We start from the raw sequence: 22,967 nt of genomic DNA on the forward strand, positions 1-22,967 counted from the left end.
AATGATTTTGCGCATTTACCGCTGCACAATCTTTTATTCGTAAAAACTGCCTTCGATTCTCTTTTCTTTTATATATATATATATATACTTGTACCCACTCTGTACTTTCTTATGCTATATAATTTTATATTATTTTTCGAATTGATTCAAATATTCTTCAACTATACGTAAAATGTGTTTTAAACTGTTTAAAATCTGTTACAACTTGTTCAAATAGGTTTCAACCGGTTCAAATAGGTTTCAACTGGTTCAAATGTGTTTCAATTAGTTTAAATACTTTTCAACTGGTTTAAATAGGTTTTTACTGCTTAAGTTAGGTTTCACTTGGTTTAAATATGTTTCAATTATAGTTTAATTATTCTACAACTATAATAAAAATGTGTTTCAACTGGTTCAAATATGTTTCAATTGGTTCAAATGTATTTCAACTCGTTCAATTATTTTAGAATACTTAAAAAAAATTTGAATTCGTTTAAACAGATTCTAACTGCTTAAATAATGTTTCGGATATGTTTGAATCAGTTCAAATGCGTTTCAACTGATTTAAATGTGTTTGAATTAGTTCAAATATTCAACACCTATAAATAAAATCTGTTTCAACTGGTTCAAATATGTTTCAATTGCTTCAAATATCTTTAAACTTGTTCAATTTAGATTTTAACTGCTTAAATTAGGTTTCAACTGATTCAAATGTGTTTCAATTAGTTCAAATATTCTACAAATATAATTAAAATGTGTTTTAACTTTGTTCAAATAGGACTTAACTGCTTAAATTAGGTTACAACTGGTTCAAATGTGTTTTAATTAGTTCAAATATTTTTTAACTGGTTTAAATAGATTTTTATTGCTTAAATTAGGTTTTAACAGGTTTAAATATGCTTCAATTAGTTTAAATATTCTACAACTGTAATAGAAATGTGTTTCAACTGGTTCAAATATGTTTCATTTGCTTCAAATGTCTTTGTATTTGTTCAATTTTGGTTTTAACTGCTTAAATCAGGTTTCAACTGGTTCACATTTTTAATTAGTTCAAATATTTTTTAACTGGTTTAAATAGGTTTTTATTGCTTAAGTTAGGTTTCAACTAGTTTAAATATGTTTCAATTGGTTTAAATATTCTACAACTGTACCTAAAATTTATTTCAACTGGGTTAAAATGTGTTTCAACTTGTTCAAATAGGGTTTTACTGCTTAAATTATTCTATTTTAAATTTTAAACTTATTTTCATTATAGGTACTTAAATAATTTAGTACTTTCTGTACGAATAGCCAACCACTGACCGTATAAATGTTACAAATAAATAAATTAATTAAATTAGGTTTCAACTGGTTCAAATATGTTTTAATCGGTTTAAATATTCTAGAACTGTACCTAAAATATTTCTCAACTTTTTAAAATGTGTTTTAACTATATAGTTCAAATAGGATTGAACTGCTTAAATTAGGTTTCAACTGGTTCAAATGTGTTTCAATTAGTTGAAATATTTTTCAGATGGTTTTTAAAAGTTTTTAATTGCTTAAATTATGTTTTGTTGTTGTTTTTATGAGAGAAAATATATCTTTATAAGTTCAAATATGTTTTATAAAGTTCAAACATGATTTTACAGGTTCAAACATTTTTTTACAGCTTCAAATATGTTTTAATGAATTCAAATATATTTTATTACCTTCAAACATGTTTTAGCAGGTTCAAATATATTTCAATGAGTTCAAAAACATTTTCTTAAGTTCAATCGTGTATTTGAATGAGTTTCAATTTTTTTTTCAATTGACATTTAAAATATTTTCTACATTTACTCAAGTGTTTTAATAAAACCGACATCATGTAATTTTTTTTTTAATCTGATTGACTCCTTTATTGCTATAATAGAATTTTAGACCATTGTATTTGTTTCTCTTTTTTGTCCAGATAGATATATATTGCGTGCCGTTAAATGAATGTAGAATACTTTATTTCAGTATAACAGTTGGCGAATGTGAATAACTTCAATGCTACCACTTACCAATACACATGAAACATTATAATAGAACTGTCCAATTTTTAACGTGTTATATAATTTTAGAAATCACAACATTTATAAAGAAATAAAAAGTCGGAGGGCTCGTTATCTTTCTTGAGAATTATAATAATTAGAAGAAGAAAAATAATATCTTCTCATGTGATGGGAATTTAATTAATTGAATCTTTTAAAAAAGTAATTAATGTGGTTTCGGGCTTTTGAAAGGTTTCGATTTTTTTATTTCATTTGACAGTATATATATGATAGTGTAAATGTATATAAAAATGTTTGGTCAAGTAGAAAAGTCCGTCTATAGTCAGACGTATGTAATTTTTTCTCCTAGCTATTTGTTTTTTTGGGATAAACTATAATAATCGGTTCGATTTAGAAAACATTATAGAGGTAAATTTTTTTGACATGAAATCCTCATTATTAGCTACAAAGGAATATAAATATTCTCTAAAAGTATACAATTCTTTTGTTTCATGAGGATATTGGACTTTTTCTCTTGCTATATACAATGAAATTACTTTTTCTTGGGTGTGTAGAATCTTTATCCTTTCTTCAAAATTTCAATCGTTGTGCGACAGTCATCTCCAATAATAGTAGTAGTATACACTCAGAGACTCTACAAGTCATTCATATTTCATAGCCACACACAATGCACAAGTTCATCTCGTCTACACTACGAAAGAGAGGCTGACTTAATTCTTTCGAGTGGCTCGCGTCATATACAACACATCCACACTATATAATACGCCCCCCCCTCTTCGCTCACTTTCTTGAATGAAAAGGAAAGAGTGCACAGTACGAGTCTATAGAGTTATTTGAGATTTCCATTTTGACCAATGCTGCCATGATGATCCAAATAGATGACTCGGCGAGTCGAATGCAGGACAAGGAAACTATACATAGACACCTTTTTGTGTGTATATACGCACACCTTTTTTTCGCCCCTTTTTTCCACCTCTCACGCCCCAAGTTTCATGATTAGGCAAAAGATTTAAAAGAAAAAATGCGTTCTATCCATTAAAACAGATCACTCTATCAATGAAATTTAATGAAGCGACCCTAAATAGTTGAAGGTGAAGAAAAATAAAAGCGGCGTGAGCCGAATGAAAATTGTGTATATAAGTGTGTGACAATTAATCACTGGATTATCGTTGTGCGGTTTACATGGGACACGTGGTGAAGAAGAAAAAAAAATGAGTGCCGGGATTTCTTGAATAAAAGAGGGTATTTTATATAGAAAGAAGAGAGAAGGAGAGAAGAAGAAGAAGAAGAAGGTTATAACAATCTTCTTTTTTTCCTCTCCTCCAGCTGGATTAGCCCGCGATCCCCGCGGCAAAAGCACATTGCGGGATTCGCCCTTTGCCACTGTTGCAAAAGCAGGGTCTTTTGACTTGTCCCTTTTCACCTGCGAATGCGTTCACCAATTCACCTGGACTCCAGTCAGTTTCCATTTATTTCTTTCAGTTTCATTCTCGTAAGAGCCGTCCTCTTTTGGATCGACCTGGTTTTTTCTATTCAGTATACGAAAATTCTAAATCTAGCCAAAACGAGCACTAGACAAAATGAGAGAGAGAGAGAGAGAGAGAAAGGAAAGAGACAAAGAGAAAGAATAGAATAGAATGACGCTAATAACAAAATTTTGTACGCACTTGAAAAATTTTTGCAGGTGCAAAATTTTGCTACGTCATCCTTCCTTTTTTTTGTACACTCTGTAGAAAACGAAATAGTGTGCTATGCAATGACGACGAGTGGAAGTTGTCGCTTGAAAGGTTGTTCATGTTCGATGAGACTATACGTTGACGTTGAGACAAATTTATTGTGTAAATTAAATGTAAAGTGTGGTTTTCCTTCGTTAGTCCTGCTGGTCCGGCCTTCAATATTCTTTCTACTTCTTCTTCTTCTTTCCTTATCTGATTTTTTTCCCCGTTGATGCGGGCGCCACCTGCCATGCCGTGTCCATGTTTATTATACGATGTGGACTCTTCGAGGCACCCCAGTGACACCCTTGAGTTAAAACTCTCACAAATGTTGACCGGTGGTGGCGCTCACTACCAGTACATTGTGACAATATTTATTTCCAAGCCTCAAGATGATGATAATAATAAAAGAATTTAATTTCCATTTATTCTTTACATGCTTACATTTTATTACATTTACATCTGTACATATGCGTACTTGTAATTTAATACTGTTTTTAATTTAACATAATTTATACTTTAAAATAATTTTAAAGTGGTTCAATTCTATATGCAGAAAAAAAATTCTTCTTCTCACATTTCGAATCTTTGAAAAATATTCATAAATTATTTAAACTTAATAATTACATGCATTCCACTAATTACTAGGAAGAATGGAATAGCTAAATGTAAAATTGGATGAAATAGTGAGATATTTATTTAATAATAATATTAAAAAAAAGAGTATTATATTTAATGATGAATAAACATGACGTTTGATTAATTTCCATACTAGATGTCAAGTTAAATTAATTAAAAACATACGATCGAATTTATTTTGAAAGAAGAATAAAATAAGATGGTTCCTTAAAAGATGGTGCAATTGGTTAAACGCACCCAGAAAAAAGTTCTTCTCGTGGAAAAAATAATAGTTACTGTATTTCAATTAAAATTTGGTAACTGAACAGTCAGCGCCACCCAATTTTTCGTCAAACTTAGTCCCTATAAAATGGGGTAAAATGGGGTTAAAATCCCTGGGGTGATTCGAGGACTCGTGCTGACGAAGGAAGAAAAAAAATCGTCCCGTGTGTAAGTCACGAACAATACATATATACAAATATGTGCGCCTGTATTATAAATGACACAAATTTCGATGAATAAGCACAATAAGCACACTTGATGTGGGAGAGACTGTAAACGATAGCCTTTATACATTAGCATGACAATTTCAATGTAATTAAAGCCCTTTGGTAAGCAAGGACCGACTCAATTTCCTTTTTGCTCAAATACATATATATATATATATACCTACTCAATTAAAAAAAAATATATAGATATATTCAATTCAAAAAAAATATATATATCCCGTATTCATACTATATACATATACTATACCTACACACGTGCGACTCAAGGAGCAGGTGCAAGAGACTTACCCATATGATTTGTAACACTGCTTTTTCTTTTCCTCTGCACTTTGCAATTTTCAAGACTTTTTTTCGGTACTTGAAGCCTCTTAACTCTTCAACAACACAACTGTTCCCAAAAAAAAGTGGCTTTGATTCATTAATCATTCCCAGATTCGTTCTCGGTTTATTTCAAATAGAAGGTAGAATTTTTATAAGAAAGCCAAATACAACTTTGAAACCGGTATGGACTATTTAAAACATGTTTTAAACATATACCTCAAAACGTGTTAAATTAAAGTAAACCACATTTTAGATATAAATAATATGTTTTATCGCAAAAATCTTATTGCTTGACTTATGGATTTTAAACGAAATCTTTTAATTTAGGTGCAGAACATAGTGGAAAATACATGAAATCTACTTGAACTATTGTTAAACCATGTCCTAAGGTAGAATAAACTTTTGCAACTATTAAGTAACATATTTTTAGACTAAAAAAAATGTGCTCTAATGTAAACTTTTACTTTAAGTTATCAAAAACGTTTCTAATCATTTTGAACATGTTCGGAACTACCTAAAAGTGGATAGAACTAGTAAAAACATATTTGTATGAAGCAAACGGTGTTAGAACTAAAAAAAACTATTTTTTGTCCAACTAAAATAGGTTTTAACTAAAATAATACTTTTGTCCAACTAAAATGTGTTTTATACAAAAGAAAACTTGTTCAAACTGTAAATGTTTGATTTTCGAACCTAATAAAACAGTTTTTGATGTATAAAACATTTTAGTACAATGTTATTGCCCGTTAAGATTAATTGACTCATTCACTATTTATGATTTGTCTATTATTTGATTTATGCTTAAAAGAAAATTGAATTTACACGTGTCTCGATATTTTCCAATGAATGAACCTTTAGATTTCTGTTAAATGAATAAAAGTGTGTTTGAAATACTGTCATTATGTAGAATACTTTTTAGTGACAAAAAATCTAATACGGCATTTAATTTAGACATTAAATATGTGTGTATGTCACGTGAATGATGTCTTTTTTTAATCTAAAAAAAAGGAGTAGTAGCTATCGCAAACTAGTTTTCTGAAAGCTCCAATCTTGTAAATTATAGATCTTAAATGAATACAGGAGTTATGTGAAAGTGAATCTAATTGAATAAGTGGCCGTTTTGATATAAAAATGTTCTACATGTCTTGTCATGAAATTTTCATGTATGCATACATTAATAGTGGTTGATTTTTTTAAATATTTTGTTTTTAGAAATTTCCTATTAAATTATAATAGTATTATTATAATTATCTTTCTCGTAACAACTAATTTACGAACTTTTCTTATATGGGGAAAGTTATTAAGTATTTGAAATTTTATTCCACTGAAGTAGTAGCTTCCATCTATAAGAAATTATACGAACTTCATATTCGTTCTTCTACAATTAGATTTACCGGCAAATTTGATGGTTAAACAGAGCAGATACTAATTGTCCGTCGGTAAGCAGAAAAAATACCAACTAAAATCTTATTTTTTAAGCCGACTTTTTTTATTTTCGTTTATTGTTAAAAAAATAATTTTAAAGGCTTTGGGTAATAATTACTTATACAGAAAATATTCGTAAAAAATCGGTTTATTTTACAAATTAAACAAATTTTATAACATTCCATGCGTCGAAGATATTTTACACAAACAATTTGTTTTTACAAAATATTCCTTACAATATTTATTTAAAGAAAAACATTAAAATAAACAATGTAATTGATGATGAATAAATGCAACGCTAGGAGAAACAATTAAATTTAAAATATCAATAGTTAATTTAAATTTAATTATTTACATATGAATTTCACTAATTACTAGGAAGAAAGGAATAGTTAAATGTAACATTGGATGAAGTAGTGAGAAATTTATTTAATATTAATAATTAAAAAAAGTATTATATTTAATGATGAATAAACATGACGTTGGATGAAGTTAATAAGTGAAGTTAATAAAGTAATAATGCATGAAAAATATGTGGTAAAAAGTTTTCCATACTAGATGATGAATAAATTCAACGTTGAAAGGAGTCAATCACTAATGAATAATAGAAATAACAAAAATTTCTTTTGAACATTTAGCATATAAATTAAAACAAATGGCAAGTTAGAGTTAATAAAAATATACGATCGAATTCATTTTTGAAAGAAGAAAATTTAAAGAGTGTATTTTTTTATTTTAAATTATTTACAATGAAATGTGATATGAAGGTTCTTCTAGTAGTCCAAATTAAATTAAATCTTTATGACATTTTAATTTTGATTATCTGATAATATAATTTATTGTAACTATTGTATAAATAAAAATAAATTTTATAAATAATACGATCGATCCTTGTTCAAAGAAAAAGTTAGTTATAATTATATAAAGTTAAGGAATTATTTATGAATTATAATTAAGAATAATTGACAAAAAAAAGAATTTTGTAATTTACACAATCGAATTATGTTCAGACAAGTCTGAGGAAAAGTTATTTATTAAAAATAACCATTAAATTAAAATATGAAGGGTTGTTAGAGTTAATTATTTGTAATGAAAAAATTAATTCAAAAAAGTAAATTTAAAGGTATCTGGCGCCCATATTTTGTAGAGATACATATTTATGTAGCAATTTGCTCCATAGAGAGACAAGAATAGAAACAATGAATTCTATCGGCTTTTATATTTAGACTATTTCAATTTGTATCTGGGTGATATGTGAGAGAATCATGAAAGTGTCACATTAATAAGAGTAATTAATAATAAAAATTATTAAGTGAAATAATTGAGAAAAAATGATTCTTTAAATTTTAATTTATTTATTTTCTTTTAACTTCCGTTAGCAATCATTGTTTCTTTGAAAATTAAATTCACTTTAAATTTTTATTATAATTCTTCCAGCAGTTAAAAATTAAGTAAAGCACTGGAAGAATGATATTTTAAAATTATATTCACCATTTGTCTCTTTAATTTCCGTTTGTAATAATTTTTGTTTGCAAATTGTTTTTGCAAAAGTTTTTCAACAGTTAAAAAAGTTAAAAGTTAAAACTTAGAAATTGAAAGTATACAGGAAAAATGATTTTCTAACAATTGTTGCAAAATAACATTTTTAAAATTCCGTTTGTAACATTTTTTTTACAAATTACATCTAGAATTTGATTATTAATTTTTAAATTTTATGAAAACTAGCATCTTTGAATTTACTGATAAATAATCTACTAGAGTCAATGATGCCAGTAGGTCTAATTTTGTGAAGATAAAAATTATTAAGTGAAAGTAATAAATGAGAATCCTTTTTTTGATATATTCAAAGTAAGCTCTTTTAATTTCCGTTTGTAATAATTTTTTTTTTGCAAATTATCTTCAATAATGACTTTAAGTCATTTTGGTCTATGTTTGTTCTACCAACATAGGGACCCTCTTCATGAAGTTTAGTCTTCATCCAAATGTTACTAACGATGAGTATAATTAGTTTTTAGTACTTAGTTTTTTTTAGATTGTATGATTTTTTAATCCTTATGGTTGCATTTTATTCGCAAAATTATATTTCTTAAAATCGTAGTTTTTAATGTTTTAATTATCTAAGTAAAAAATTGAAATATTTTGTAAAAATTGTTGAGTTTTAAAGTATAGTTGACAGTAAAATTTTGAATTTAAAATTCTGTTGAAAAATAATACAAGAACTTGCTTATCTCACCTAGAAGATTACTTTGAACGAAGAGATTAGGATTTCTTTAGAATTCTTCTCAGTTGAGCAGGAGAGTGGATGGTAATTATTTCATTTGTTGGTTCTTCAAACGATTAAGCAGAATTTGCCTAAAATAATAGAAAAAGTATTAGTGGTTATAAATCTGAGAAAAATTATTATTCTGTAAATTCATATCTCGTTGGGGTTTTCTCTCCCCTTCTATTCTCTTCAAACATGTCTCTTACCTGAATAAATTATTTTCAATCCTTTCCAAGGTTATAAAGGTATTGTGAGTCTATTGTAACAGCTTTTCGTAAAATATTCTTCAGGTAGGCAGTTGGCAATATTTCTTCTGCTACTTCCAAAGGCTGGTCAAGTTGAAATATACCTGAATTTTTAAATGATTCGTTATATTTTTTTTAATTTAATATTTTAAATAGTAGTAAATGTCAGTACAAAATAAAAATTTTTATTTAATTAATTTAATCGTGAATTTCAATAAAGGTCCAACTCTGAAAACCATAAGGGTCTTTTTCACCTAACAGTAGAGAGTGAAAATGACTCTTACGGTTTTCATAGATGACTCCTTTTCGAAATTCACAATCAAATTGATTATTGTACTATTTTTATAGTTTTAAATGCTAAGCACACTAAAAAATAAATATTTATTTTACTTTTCAGTTAAAAATTAGTCATTTAATGCTTTAAGAATTATTTTTAACTGAAAAATAAAATAAATATTATTTAAGACTCAGAAAAAATTTGTTTGAATTACTCTATTTTTTGTATAATATTTATTTTTAGGTTATTGTTAATAAAGTTTGTTTAATCTAAGTAAATGTTTATTTGATTCAAATAATTGAGGGATTGGATGTTATAATGTGTTACGCGCCATGTTAAGTGAATGGCGCGTAACACATTATAGCATCCAGCCCCTCAATTATATTATTTAGTATATTTAAAATGTATTAAAGTTTAATTAAATTTTTATTGAACAAAAGCCACAATCTGCTGCTGCGTTGCTTTTTAAATATTTTAGTTAATTTTATTAAATTTAGTTTATTTAATTAAATTTGTATTTTACTAATAAATAAATTAATATTAATTAACTTTGAATTCGAAAGAAGAATTTTGTTAGTCGAAGAAAATTTTTAGTAAAACTTAACAAATGTTTGGTTAACTGTATAGCAATGCATTAATTTACATGATTGAACCAAAGTTTGGTTGTTTCAAACAAACTTCCTTCTGAGTGAAATTAGTGAGGCGTCTTTTTTTTAATATCATATCAGTTATATTATAATTTATCAAACACAATTCTTTGCGACTAAAAATGTTTAAAATATACTCTACTATCGAAAAACAAGTTGCATTTTGGATTAGATAAGAGAATTAATATTTAAATTTAAAAAATGAGAAATATTTGTTAGAAAAAAAATGCTGACTCACCTTTATGCCATTTATATTTTCCTCTCGTCTGTTGCAATACTTTTCATTCAACAGCATTTTCAGCATCAATGCTCCCATGAAAAAGAAACCATTTTGAGAGACTGCAATCTCGTTTGTACTTGAAGCTTGGTTCATCTCAAAATTTATACGATGTACAAAATTCGACGCTTTCGATGTACAAACGTCGAAAATGTATTTTTCAATACTGTTTTCTTCATTCTAAACAAAAAAAAAACAAATATTTATTAACAAAATTCATTTTCGAATTGAAAGAAAAGAACAAAATGCTAACATAAATTGATGATTCTATAACCTAACGAGAGCACGTTTCTTTTTAATTCAAAGGTTGAATTTTATATTTAAAAAAAGCCAAGCAAATTAAGTTTCAATTACTTTGAAGAAAGAGGAATAATTTTAAAAAATATACTTCTATTTATTATTACTTACGAATTTTTGATGTTTAATTTTCAGTTTTCCAACGAGAGCGACACTTCAACTGCTGGACTCGGACGATGAATAATGGCCGACTACACGCCGCCAGGCAGTTGGGAAACGAAGGAGGAGAAGCAAAACGGAAGCGACGCAGAAAATATGCGTGAGTACAGTCATCTATCTCTTTCTCTCTCTCTGCCTTCTCCCATACTTTCTCTCTCCTCTTTCGAGGTCGAATTTTTGGGGAAATATTTACTCACTAAAAGATTCTCTAAAAATAAAATCCCTAACTACAAAAAGCATATTTTGATTATATATTTCATATATTTTAAAATTACAAATAGATTTTTAAACTCAAAAAGTAAATTGAACGTGTAGTAGAAAATAAAATTGGAAATTATGCCAAAAAAAAGATATTATTTGAAAGAAAAATATGAAAATACTTGTTTTGAGAAATTTTTGGTAGCATTGATTACATTTCCTGGCGAAGTGGAGTACAACAGAGCTCAAATTTTATTTTTTTCGAGAAATTGTTTTGAAAGAGAAAATAATATTTGATAAAACAATAAGAATATATTTTTGAAAAATAAATTTTTAATTGAAATCAATAAAGTAATGAAATAGTATAAAGTGTATTGTGAGATTAAAAAGAAAATTATAGCGGGAGAAATGAACTTTGGTGTCGAGTTTAATTCAAGCTGCGCACAATTGTGCGTGAAGCTAAACAGCGCGAAGAATTAAAATGCTAATTATTAACTACTAATTATAATTTTTGAATAATTCTTAAATAAAAAGTTGTAATTAAATTAAAAATTTTTTTAAAAGTTTATTAAATTATTTTGAAAATTAATGATTGATTGGTTTTTGATTTTTTAAATTAAAAATTAAACGCAGTAATTAAATATTCAAAAATTAGATTTAAATAGTAAATGATAATTAATTAGCTTTGTTTATTTATTATATTTTTCATATTTTTTATGTTTGTTTATTTTTATATTTTTCATATTTTTATGTTTGTTTATTTTTATATTTTGAATATTTTTTATGTTTGTTTAATTGTTATATTTGGTTCTTTGCTATGTTTATTTATTCATTATATTTATTTATAACTTTTACTTCTTTATAATTTTTTATTATTTAAATTAAATTAAACTCAATGTAAAATGTAATTCACTACACTGAAAGAAAAATTTATTTGATTCAAATAACCGATTACTTGACTATTGTAAATTAAATATTTATTTGAATAAAATAATTTTTATTTGAGTCAATTATATTATATTATTTTCTTCAAATACTGAAATTATTGGTAAAAATACAATATATTTGACTTAAATAAAATTTATTTGATTCAAGTAAATATTTATTAGATTCAAGTAAATATTTATTCGATTCAAATAAATATTTATTTAATTAAATTATATATTTATTTGATTTAAGTAAATATTTATTTAATTAAAGTAAATATTTATTTGATTCAAGTAAATATTTATTAGATTCAAGTAAATTTTTTTTTTTATTCAAGTAAATATTTATTTAATAATAGACAAGCAATCGGTTATTTGAATCAAACAAATTTTTGTTAAGTGTTATTTTCTACTTTTTTGAAATGAAAAATAGTGTATACTAGAATTAATTAATTACAAATAATTATTATAATTACAAAACTACTTTTTTCATTTTTGCTGAGAATGTTAAAAAAAGTTAATGAAGAAAAAGTGTGAAGATAAATTTATAATTGAATTTAAGCATATAACGTTCTATCTGCGTCAAACCTGATAAGGGTCGCAACAAGAATCAAATTAGTACAGCACATAATGTAAATTGATCCCCGCATGCACGTACTCGATATAATAACTCATATTGACAGACATATTAAAATATGTCTGCAAATTATTATAATTAAAAACTAAAAAAAATCATTTATTTCTGAAAAAAAGCTCATGTTAAAAATAGTATACTGTTCTTTTGATATTCTCTTTACAGTTTATTCTCTATTTATATTTATTATTTAGACGAATTATTATTTATTATTTATATTAGAGAGACAAATTTTTAATGCCACTGAATAAATGTCTTTGATGCTTGAATTTAAATTATTTTTTGCCAAAATTGCAAACTAAATGTAAGATTTATTTTGTAGTCTGTTTTTTTTACTAAAATAGACGAAGAGTAGACTACTTTTAAGCTGAAAACTAGATTAATTTCATTTTAGTACTTAAAATCATAATCTACAGTGAAAAACAAATTTATTTGATTTAGATAACCGATTCCTTGACTATTATCAAAAAAATATTTAAATTGAATTAAATAATATTTATTGGAGTCAATTAAATGGTGTACTTGCTTCAAATACTGAAATTATTGATTCGAATACCATTTAATTGACTCAAATAAATATTATTTTATTCAAAGAACTGTAAAAAATAAATCTTACTTTCAGTCTCTTTTTGACTAAAACCATTTACATTAGAAACATTTTTAACTAAGCCTTAGCCTTGAGAGTATTATTTTAAGTCATAAAATTGACTTAATCTATAGTTTTCAGCCTAAAAATAGGCTATTTTTCAATCATTTTGGTTTTAAGATGTAATCGGTTTCAGACTTTGTTTTTTCTGTGGGATTATAGTCGCAATTATAATTAAAATTATAATTCTTTTAAAAAATAATAAAGAATCGTGTTCTTTTTAGTATTGCCGAGAGTAAATGACATTTTTTTCTAATAATTAAACTCTTTTGAATTGAAAAAGTCAATATTTTTATGCTGAGCCATCTGTTCTGATTGATTATGGTGAGTGTTGAAAATAGTTAAGCAAACGCGAAATGAACGGCAATTGACATTATCACAATATCACATTCGCTGCATAATGAGTGAGTCCATCGATCAAAGCCAGATTTGGACTCGAACAGTCATTCTCTGTTTAAGGTTGCAATGCTGGCTTATTCTTTACAATGTGTGTACAAAGATTGAATAGCGGCAGGAGGAATATAATATATAGATTCAATTATTTGTAGCTAACCATAGAATTAATTCTAAACAATCTTTTGTCAGATGAAGGTTACTCGATATATACGAATTATATGTATTGTAATTATCCGCAATCGTCACTCACAAACGTGACAATGATAATAAATATTTAATGTTGAATTCGCTGGAAAATTGTCACTGTCCCCGAATTTTAATTTTGAATGTCAAATTCGAAATTAGGTATCTGTAAAAAACTCCCTAGAGATTTGTTTTATTATTGAAAGAAGAACAAATTTTTTATCTGAATTTTTAAGATTTAACTTTGGAATTAAAATCAACATTCAGAAAAGAATATATTTGACTATAACACTGATTTTCTTAGGATATAAAATTAAGACAAAAACGAATCAGAAATTAAGTGAGACAAAACAAAAAAAAAGTTTTGCGAGGCAACACTTTTGATTCGTTTTTTGTCTCACTTAATTTCTAAGAACCAAAGATAATTACAAAAATTAAAATTTATTCACTAGCTACAACAACATTGTGACTTTCGATGAAATAAATTATTCTCCTGGTTCTATTCAAGATAGGTAAATAAATTAGGAACATTTTCTGCTGATTCGTCAACGCACTCTGCATTCAAACAATACTGAAAGTTAAAAAGAAAAATATTTTATATAAAATGGAAAAAATTTAATTACTTAAAATTTAGGTTTACCTTTTTATTTCCACATGTCGATCCCTCTGCTGCCGGTTCAAAAGCAGAACAAATCTCCTTATTGTCTTTAATTTCTTTGCAGTGCAATTGAACACAATGTTTTTCGCCATACTAAAAGGAGTTAATGTCACTTTCATTAAATTTTATTTAGTAAAAGTTAGATCACTATTTATTACTGATTCTAATGTATCTAGAAGCCTTTATAATTTTTTTTCTAAGCATTTTTCTTTAGACATTAAAAAGTGTTTTAATACTTAGTTACCCATGTCAAAAAAGTTTCATTGAATTTTACAAAGTCGACAGAATTTCTAAATGAATTTTAGTAAGTATTTGGTAGTTTGCACAATTATTTTTTTTTAAATTACAAATTAATATTTAATAGTCAATTAATAATGTAGAATTTATCTAGACTTATTTTTAATTATTATTTATCTAGATTTTGAAAATAAATGACTGAATGTATGAAAAGTAAACAAAGTAGTATTTACATCACAAGATGAATGTCCTGTTTTTTTCATGCACTGTTCGTCTAGTGTCATTAATTTGCCTGGCAAAATTTTTTCTATTGGTTCGTCCGTGAAGGGTGGATTCCGAAGGCAGAGTGCTTTATCCGAACTGCAAGAAAAAAGAAAATATTTACATTTAAAAAATTTCCTTTCGTGGAATTACTTTTTGTTTGGTTTTTTTTTTGTTTTTGATAAAAATTACTTTAGAAAATCTCGCATTTGTCGTTGATTGCAACGATTCAGTCTAACTCTCCTCTCCGATCCATTTACATAGCTCATCATGTATCCTAAATCCCATTTACAATCATCATCCGTATAATCAATGTCATGTGGTGCACCTAATCTAGAAAAAAAATTACTTTACATTGAAATTAGGTTTTATTTTTTTAAATTTTATTTTATTAAATTCTTTTTAGTAGAAGAATTTTATTGCAATACATACAGATGGCCAACTTCATGAGAACCGGAAGTTAATCCTTGAAAACCTCCATTGTCACGAAAAACTCCCACAGCAATAGAGTAGGTAAAATTGCACGCTCCTTGAAAGTATGCTCCACCTGGGAATAAATTAACGCTAGAATTAGAGTCGATTAGATAATAAATTAGATCTGGTTGAGTCAGTCAGAGAGAAGCGCTCCCCACCATGCGTTGGATGGGAGTCAAAAGGGAGGGGGAAGCGCCCGCGTGGTGGGGGACCGCTTCTCCTGTACTCTCGAGCCAGCTAGCTCACCTTCATCTTTTCTTGTAACATTATTTTGAATCTGATTCAAAAGTCGATGTCTGTAAAAGAAAAATTTTCATTCTGTTAATACTGGAAAAAATTTGTCTGGCAAAATAATTCCTTTATTAATTACTTTAATAAAAATTTACTAGTTTACAAACTACTACCTACTTCGCTATTTTGGACTAATTTTTAACCTTCCCTATCAGCATTTTTTTTTTTACAAAAATAACTTATAATAAATAAAATTTTTTTAGAAAATCAAATTTTTTCTAAGTGTAACGTAGTTTGTAAATTTTTATTGAAGCAAAAAGATATAATTTGACGTTAGTAAATTTTTATTAAAGTAATTAATTACCCAGTGGTAAGAACGACCATGTCGAAGTATGCTTCATTAACTGCGGCCCATCTATGAATAAAATAGAAGCCAGTTTGTGGCAAAAGTAGGTTCAATAAGTAACTTTTATTTCCATTTTCCTCTAGATAACCATTCGAATATTCAAGAGGTCCCTTTGATTTAAAAATAAAGATAATAAATATTCATAAAATAACAAATAAATATATTCATAAAAATAGAGTTTAAAAATAATTAAGAAATGAATATAGCAAAAAAAAAATGTAAATTTTAATCTTTAATATTGCAATAACTGGTAGAATAATTTCAACTTCTTTTTTTTCAAATTTTTTAGTCTTTATTACCTCCATTAAAACAATTCCTGCAATATTTAATCGCACTTTCGGACTGTTGAGATTTCTGTACCGCAAATCCACTGCATTCCAGAATGTTAGAAGGTAGCTGACTGCATTCTTAACATTTCCATCGAATTTACTAATGAAATTAGTGTTGTAAATAAATAGTAAGGAATTAAAATATAGAAATATTGTTAGAAAATTAAATAATAATTTTATTGTAAAGTTCGAAAATTTATCATTTACCTAAAAAGTCCTTCGTCGACTACAACCAGTATTTCAGGATATACAACTTCTGCTGGTCCAGAATAAATTTCCATTGGTAGGGTATCTAATTTTAAAGATAATATTAATTCAAAATTATTTGTTGAAAACAAATTTTTGCTTTTTTTATTTTTATATTTATTTGATTAATTTTCAAAACTTACAATACTGTGTCTCATTATTTTCGCCCAAAATATCGTCTATTTTATAAATAATGTGATGATAGGTGGTTAAAAAATCATCTTTGTCCTTCTCGAATAATTTAAAATTACATGGAACGAGGGTACAATTTTTTCGATGACGTTCAGGCAGGGAACGTATCATGTGTTCTGGACCAAAAGTTCCATCCTGAGTAGTTTCATTCAATTAATAATTTTAAAACAAAATTTGAATATTTAAAATTTTTTTTTACTGATAAAACTTAAAATATACCCATAGTGTATGACCATTTGCATCTCTTCTCATTCTTAAAGCTGCTCCATTATTTAGGTCGTGAAAAAATTCCCCAACATCTTCCATTACCTAATTATTAAAAAAGAAAACCGTTTACTTGAGAAAAATTATTAATTATTAATAAATGTTAATATATTCTTATTATTAACAATACTTATCGTCGACTATTATTATTTATTGTTATTTAATTACTAAATTATTATTTTATTATATTTTTTTATTAGCCTATTATTTTATTCCATATTATTCTATTTTATATTATTTTATTTCGTGTTATTTTATTATTTTATTACTTTACCAATTATCCCATCAATTATCTTTATAAATAACAAAATTCTTCCCCAAAGTTCAATTATTTTCAAATCAATATCAAAAAATGAAAATTCGCTGTACTTGCATTTGTAATTAATTTGAATTTCAGATCAGTTATTGATTCCTCTTCGATTTTTTTTGTTTTACCCAGCCAAATTTTCGTATTTTTTCCCGCCAAAACCCCTTCGGTTGGATTCAAAAAGAGTGTTTTCTTTTGACTTGATATTTGAGCTTCAATTATTTGATCTGCACTTTTATTAATTTTATGCCTTACAGAAACAAGTTCATAATGTGGAATTTCTAGAAATAATAATTGTGATCAGTGTAATATTACATTATTTTTATTAATAATAATATTTAATATAAAAATAAAGACAAAAATAATAGTAATGAAAATAATAAAAGTAATAAAAAAACAATAATAAAAATAATAATAAAAAAAAAAATAATAAAAATTGTGATAGAGATAGTGATACTGATAGTGATAGTGATAATAATTATATTAAAAAATTATTTAATTACCTGAAGTGTGACTAATTTGGAAAATATCTTTCAATTCCACATCGGACATGTGTTGATGAAACTGAAAGAAACTTTTTCTTTTATTTTTAAAAACAAAAAAATCCCGTTACAATATTACCTTACCTGTTGGGTCCTAATTGTTGCAATAAATGTGATAAACAATAAAATAACCGAAACCATTTTTCTGATAAAGTTGCACAAATTCTATCTAATAAAATTAAATTACAAAAATTACATTAAATTTCAAGAACAAATAAAAAAAAGGATATGAAAGTAATTTCTCATCTTATATACTCTGCAATAATAATGCAAAAAACTTGAAATGTGAATTTGCACTGAAAATTTCTCTTAAAACACCTTCCGTTACACATAAATTAACCAGGAAGCAAAAAATTATATCTGATAAATAATAATAATTCAATATCAATGAGATTAGCAAACTTGATATACCTTGTATGTTCAGTTGTTATATATCGTGAAATTAAAATCGGTAAAAGAAAATTTGCATAAATTCTTATGCACATTTAAGAATTTTCCCTCTCACGTAATTAAAAGTTCATTAACATTGTACACATTGTTTCCTCAAGGTTAGAATTTTTTGAAAAGAAAAAAAATTTTCGCGTAAAGAATTTGTTTTATTTCCTTTTTTTGATATTCAAATTTTTCCAAAGAATAATAATAAAAATACTTTTCACTGACGGGAAATAATTATAATTTTAAATCAAATTTGAATGTTTCTGAACTATGTGTGAAAATAATTGAATATTTTATCAGTTTATCAATTTATTTTCATAAGGAAACGAATGATTTTTTTTACGTAAAGTTTATAAAAATGTATACAAATTCCGGCAATGAATCACAATTTTCTAATTTATTTCTTATGTGAAAAAAAATATTTTTGTAAAAAAATTTCTGACTTTGAATGAAATGGAGAAAATTTGCGCAACTGCACACATTTTTCGATACATTTCGATTTTTAAAGGAATGAGTCTTATCTAGATTTCAAAAATGTGATAGCAAAGTAATTTATTATTGTTGACATCTTGTGACACATTTACCTAATTTTGTAGTTAATAAATCGTAGTTGATCTAATTTTTTGTTCTGCTCTACGTGCAGACTGTGTAATTGCATGCAATAAAAAAAATATGCAAAATAATGTCTCTGAAAAGAAAAGGAAAAAACCACTTTTAAAAATGTTGCTTTCTTTTCATTCAAGGTGAATTTATATTGTGTTTACTATGCAAATATCAAAGTTCCCGAAATAAGATCATGTTGAGTGAATTCACTTCCTCGTGAAAGGAAGAAAAGATAAGCTCTCTTGACTTTTATTATAATTTTCTCGTCAACAATTAAGATAATAATATTAAAAAGAAAAAATAAAATAATAAAAAAAAAAGATGAAAAGTTTAAGAAGAATTAAATTTTAATTAATAAAATTATATTTAACATTTTCTTTTTGTTAAAATCGTTTTTAACTTTTGCATATTGAAAAAACTTATTAGGTCATGGTTAACACAAACCCTGACTAAAAATTGTTAGTAAACTGAAGATAAAGTTCGCTCAAAAATAATTTTTCATCTTCTGCTGAAACAGAAATTACTTTTATATGTTACTTTTTATGAATTGTGAATTAAACTTTTTTTTATGACCCAGATATTAATTGGAATTGTTCTAGCAATAGTTTGGCACCAGTTAAAAATTTTATGACTAAAAAAAATTGTTAGTAAACTGAAGATAAAGTTCGCTCAAAAATAATTTTTCATCTTCTGCTGAAACAGAAATTACTTTTATATGTTACTTTTTATGAATTTTGAATTAAACTTTTTTTTATGACCCAGATATTAATTGGAATTGTTCTAGTGATAAGTTAGGACCAGTAAAAATTTTATGACTAAAAATTGTTAGTAAACTGAAGATAAAGTTCGCTCAAAAATAATTTTTCATCTTCTGCTTATTATCGGCTGTGGTTACTTTTTATGAATTGGGAATTAAATTAACTTTTATGACCCAGATATTAATTGGAATTGTTCTAGCAATATCTTAGGACCAGTAAAAAATTGTACGACTAAAAATTGTTAGTAAACTGAAGATAAAGTTCGCTCAAAAATAATTTTTCATCTTCTGCTGATTATCGGCTGTGGTTACTTTTTACGAATTGTGAATTAAATTTATTTTTATGACCCAGATATTAATTGGAATTGTTCTAGCAATAGTTTGGGACCAGTAAAAAATTTTATGACTAAAAATTGTTAGTAAACAAAAGATAAAGTTCGCTCAAAACTAATTTTTTATCTTCTGCTGATTATCGGCTGTGGTTACTTTTTATGAATTGTGAATTAAATTTATTTTTATGACCCAGATATTAATTGGAATTGTTCTAGCAATAGTTTGGGACCAGTAAAAAATTTTATGACTAAAAATTGTTAGTAAACAAAAGATAAAGTTCGCTCAAAACTAATTTTTCATCTTCTGCTGATTATCGGCTGTGGTTACTTTTTATTAATTGTGAATTAAATTTTTTTTCATTAGAATGTTGTTTAGCAACATCCTAGCAACAACTCAGATGATTACCAGCCCATAAAAATTACTAGAATTAAAAAAAATTTGGATTTAAACTTATTTTTCCCCAAATTTTGATCTTCTGCTAACATCAGCTGTGACTGCTACAACTTAAAAGTTAAAATAAAATAAACCAAATATTTCCGTTCGTCTGGATGTTGTTTGACAACATTCCAGCAACAATGTAGATAAATTTCAGCCCATTAAATTTATTAGAATTAAAGAATTTGAATATAAACTTATTTTTCCCCAAATTTTGATCTTCTGCTAAGGTCGATTGTGGCTGCTACGACTTAAAAGTTAAAGTGAAATGAAATAACCTTTTTTTCTTCAGGATGTTGTTTAGCAACATCCCACCAATAATTAGTAAAAATAATAATAATAATAAAAATTAATAAATTAATAAAATTAACAGATTAATAAAAATTACTATAATTAAAAATATGAATTAAAATTTGTTTGTTAATTTTTAATGAATGCTTTGATTAAATTGTTAAAAAATTGTTATGGGGAAAAATAAATTACACCATATTTATTATTCTTATTTAAAAATACTTGTTACAAACTAAAAACTATTAATCCACCTAAATTTAAACGAGCTAATAATATGTTTTGTCTGTAATTTTCCAGGAAGCGGAACAAAACAATGATTCTCCGGGATCTCAGGTCAATTCTCCAGGCAATGTGTTTACATTCGGTTTGCAAACAAAGGAGTCGATTAACAGGTCATAACTCGTGAAAATTGAAATTCAGAATACAATAGAAAATACATTTTGTGCACAGTTTCAATCTGCGAATCCTTCTATTAACACTAAACATTACATCATTGTGAATACCTAATTTCGGAAAAGCAACATGTTCAAAAAATTTGCAACTGTTGCAATTTTCACAAAAAAAAAACTGTTAAAATAATTCTAAAAATTATTAGCTTCGGGAGTTTTCGCAAATTTTCTAAAACCGCGATCGTTTATAGGGTGTTTATTAATATTTTTCTTTTGTTAAATTCCAGTTTTAAGTGTACGCATAAATTATAATATTCATGAAAAGTTTCGGGTGCGTTCGAATTTTCTTATAATCGCGTTCGTTTGATAATTGGTATTTAATTGTGATTTCGGGAGTGTTCGCGAATTTTTTTTCAAATTGTGTGTTTTGAAATGGATATTCGAGGGATTCTCTAGGATGGAGGTCGGGCATGGAAGAATGAAGTCAAAGGTGAGATTTTTCTTTTGTATAATTAATAATTTTATGATTTTTCAGAATTAATAATTTGTGTGAAAGACGATTTTGAAGAAACATTTTTACTTTCAATCACTTTCAATTCTTATTTAAATGTATCAAATCGTAAAATACATTTTCTTTAATTTTATGGAGTTCTGTAAAATTTGGTAGTTAATACCGTTAAAAATTTAGAAAAACTGTTAAGTATATTATTTAATCTACAACTTCTGAACATTATCCTGTATTATTGACCATATTTTACAGTTTCCAGAATATCTTCAGCTAGAACAGAACATATTCTGTTAAATTCACTGAATTTTTATTTTCGTGTAAATATCTGAATTATTTTTACTCTTGGAAAAATGTAAAAATAATTAGGGAACTCTCTTGTTGATAAATAATTTTTCCCTCATGTTTCAGACTGATAGACAGGAAGGAGGAACGTGGAAAAAGTGACCCCCTGCAGAGACTACGGATTGGCCGTGAAAAAGTGGTGATGCTGCCAGAGCTCTTCATCGAGGGAGTCAACGAACTGCAAGTCGATTTTTTTTACATTTACATAGCGACACTAATTTACTCATTTTTCAACAATTCACAAATTCAAAAAGTGTTTGGATTTTTTCATTTTGAGTTTCGAAGGTTTGGAACTCAGGTGTTCGGATGCGTCCGGAAACTTATGAAGTCTAAAGATTTTTAAAAACCCTTTTTATATGCTTTAGGTTCGCATATGATTTTGCTATGACCCTTAAGAATTTGTATCTGGACGGTATGTGAGAGAATCTTGAAAAACGTTATAATTTAGAAGAATCTGGTTATTAGGAGTGTTTTCAGAATAGTTGTAGGTATTTCTTTTTTTGCTGCGTATGAGAATAAAAGGCGAACTTTTATAATCAAATTAAGTTAATTACAAATTAAGTAATTAAGAAGTTATTATTAAATAGTGCAGTAGGTAGAGCGACAAAACAATGTTAAATTATTTTATTCCATGCCTTAGTGTCGCTATGTTTTTTCCTATTATTTTTATTTCACCTTTGCAGTTTTTGGCAAAAAATATCTTATTCTACAAACGGTAGCATAGAATATTTTTTTGCAAACTTGTCAAAGAAGTGAAAAATACACAATACAAAAAAAAATGTTTTTGTATTGTGTTTTCGTTTGCTTTCTTATTTTCCAGTAAAATCATCATCTTATTGCTTAGAAAATTGGAATACCCGAAAAGTTATATTCCCAGAGACTTATTATATTTCTTTATTTAGAATTTTTTCTAGATAATTATTTTTTCCAACAAGTCATTGTTGTGACTTTCCTGTACAAACAAATTTTTACGATGGAAAACGCTGCAAAAAAAAAC

The 22,967-nt window shown here is 26.4% G+C and overlaps 1 protein-coding gene and 2 long non-coding RNA genes across 5 annotated transcripts; 1 reads left to right on the forward strand and 2 right to left on the reverse strand.

The window, feature by feature from the left end:
• Nucleotides 1-7,719: 7,719 nt before the first annotated feature.
• LOC122508546 lies at nucleotides 7,720-10,845 on the reverse strand. Its single transcript, XR_006302238.1, has 4 exons — nucleotides 10,700-10,845; nucleotides 10,253-10,471; nucleotides 9,052-9,194; nucleotides 7,720-8,934 (listed from the first exon to the last, which is right to left on the reverse strand). It is a non-coding gene; the product is annotated as an uncharacterized LOC122508546 (long non-coding RNA).
• On the forward strand, nucleotides 10,742-22,790 carry LOC122508548. The gene is made up of 3 exons (XR_006302239.1): nucleotides 10,742-10,847; nucleotides 21,029-21,610; nucleotides 22,037-22,790. It is a non-coding gene; the product is annotated as an uncharacterized LOC122508548 (long non-coding RNA).
• Nucleotides 14,196-18,452, reverse strand: LOC122508545 (venom metalloproteinase 3-like). 3 transcript variants are annotated; one of them, XM_043621968.1, is made up of 15 exons: nucleotides 18,289-18,452; nucleotides 17,962-18,046; nucleotides 17,839-17,899; nucleotides 17,402-17,616; nucleotides 16,984-17,073; nucleotides 16,716-16,899; nucleotides 16,534-16,618; nucleotides 16,297-16,426; nucleotides 15,956-16,107; nucleotides 15,607-15,656; nucleotides 15,319-15,433; nucleotides 15,079-15,219; nucleotides 14,859-14,985; nucleotides 14,371-14,481; nucleotides 14,196-14,301 (listed from the first exon to the last, which is right to left on the reverse strand). In XM_043621968.1, exons 2-15 carry the CDS (start codon nucleotides 18,016-18,018, stop codon nucleotides 14,230-14,232), a joined length of 1,590 nt encoding a protein of 529 aa, XP_043477903.1. In that variant the 5' UTR covers nucleotides 18,019-18,046; nucleotides 18,289-18,452; the 3' UTR covers nucleotides 14,196-14,229. The 3 variants fall into 3 exon arrangements, with proteins under 3 accessions (XP_043477903.1, XP_043477902.1, XP_043477904.1); XM_043621967.1 differs by having other exon boundaries at nucleotides 15,079-15,234; XM_043621969.1 differs by lacking the exon at nucleotides 17,962-18,046 and having other exon boundaries at nucleotides 15,079-15,234.
• Nucleotides 22,791-22,967: the final 177 nt, after the last annotated feature.

Source organism: Leptopilina heterotoma, unplaced genomic scaffold (assembly GCF_015476425.1).
Source record: "Leptopilina heterotoma isolate Lh14 unplaced genomic scaffold, ASM1547642v1 Lhet_54, whole genome shotgun sequence".
NCBI lineage: Eukaryota > Metazoa > Arthropoda > Insecta > Hymenoptera > Figitidae > Leptopilina > Leptopilina heterotoma.

Bases quoted from the DNA above. Each gene is read 5' to 3' on its own strand.
- LOC122508545 (XM_043621967.1), bottom strand. From the start codon at position 18,018: ATGGTTTCGGTTATTTTATTGTTTATCACATTTATTGCAACAATTAGG. The intron at 15,434-15,606 runs GTGAGCTAGCTG...ATTTATTCCCAG, and splicing joins TGTTACAAGAAAAGATGAAG to GTGGAGCATACTTTCAAGGA. The intron at 14,482-14,858 runs GTAAATACTACT...AACTCCTTTTAG, and splicing joins CAGGACATTCATCTTGTGAT to TATGGCGAAAAACATTGTGT.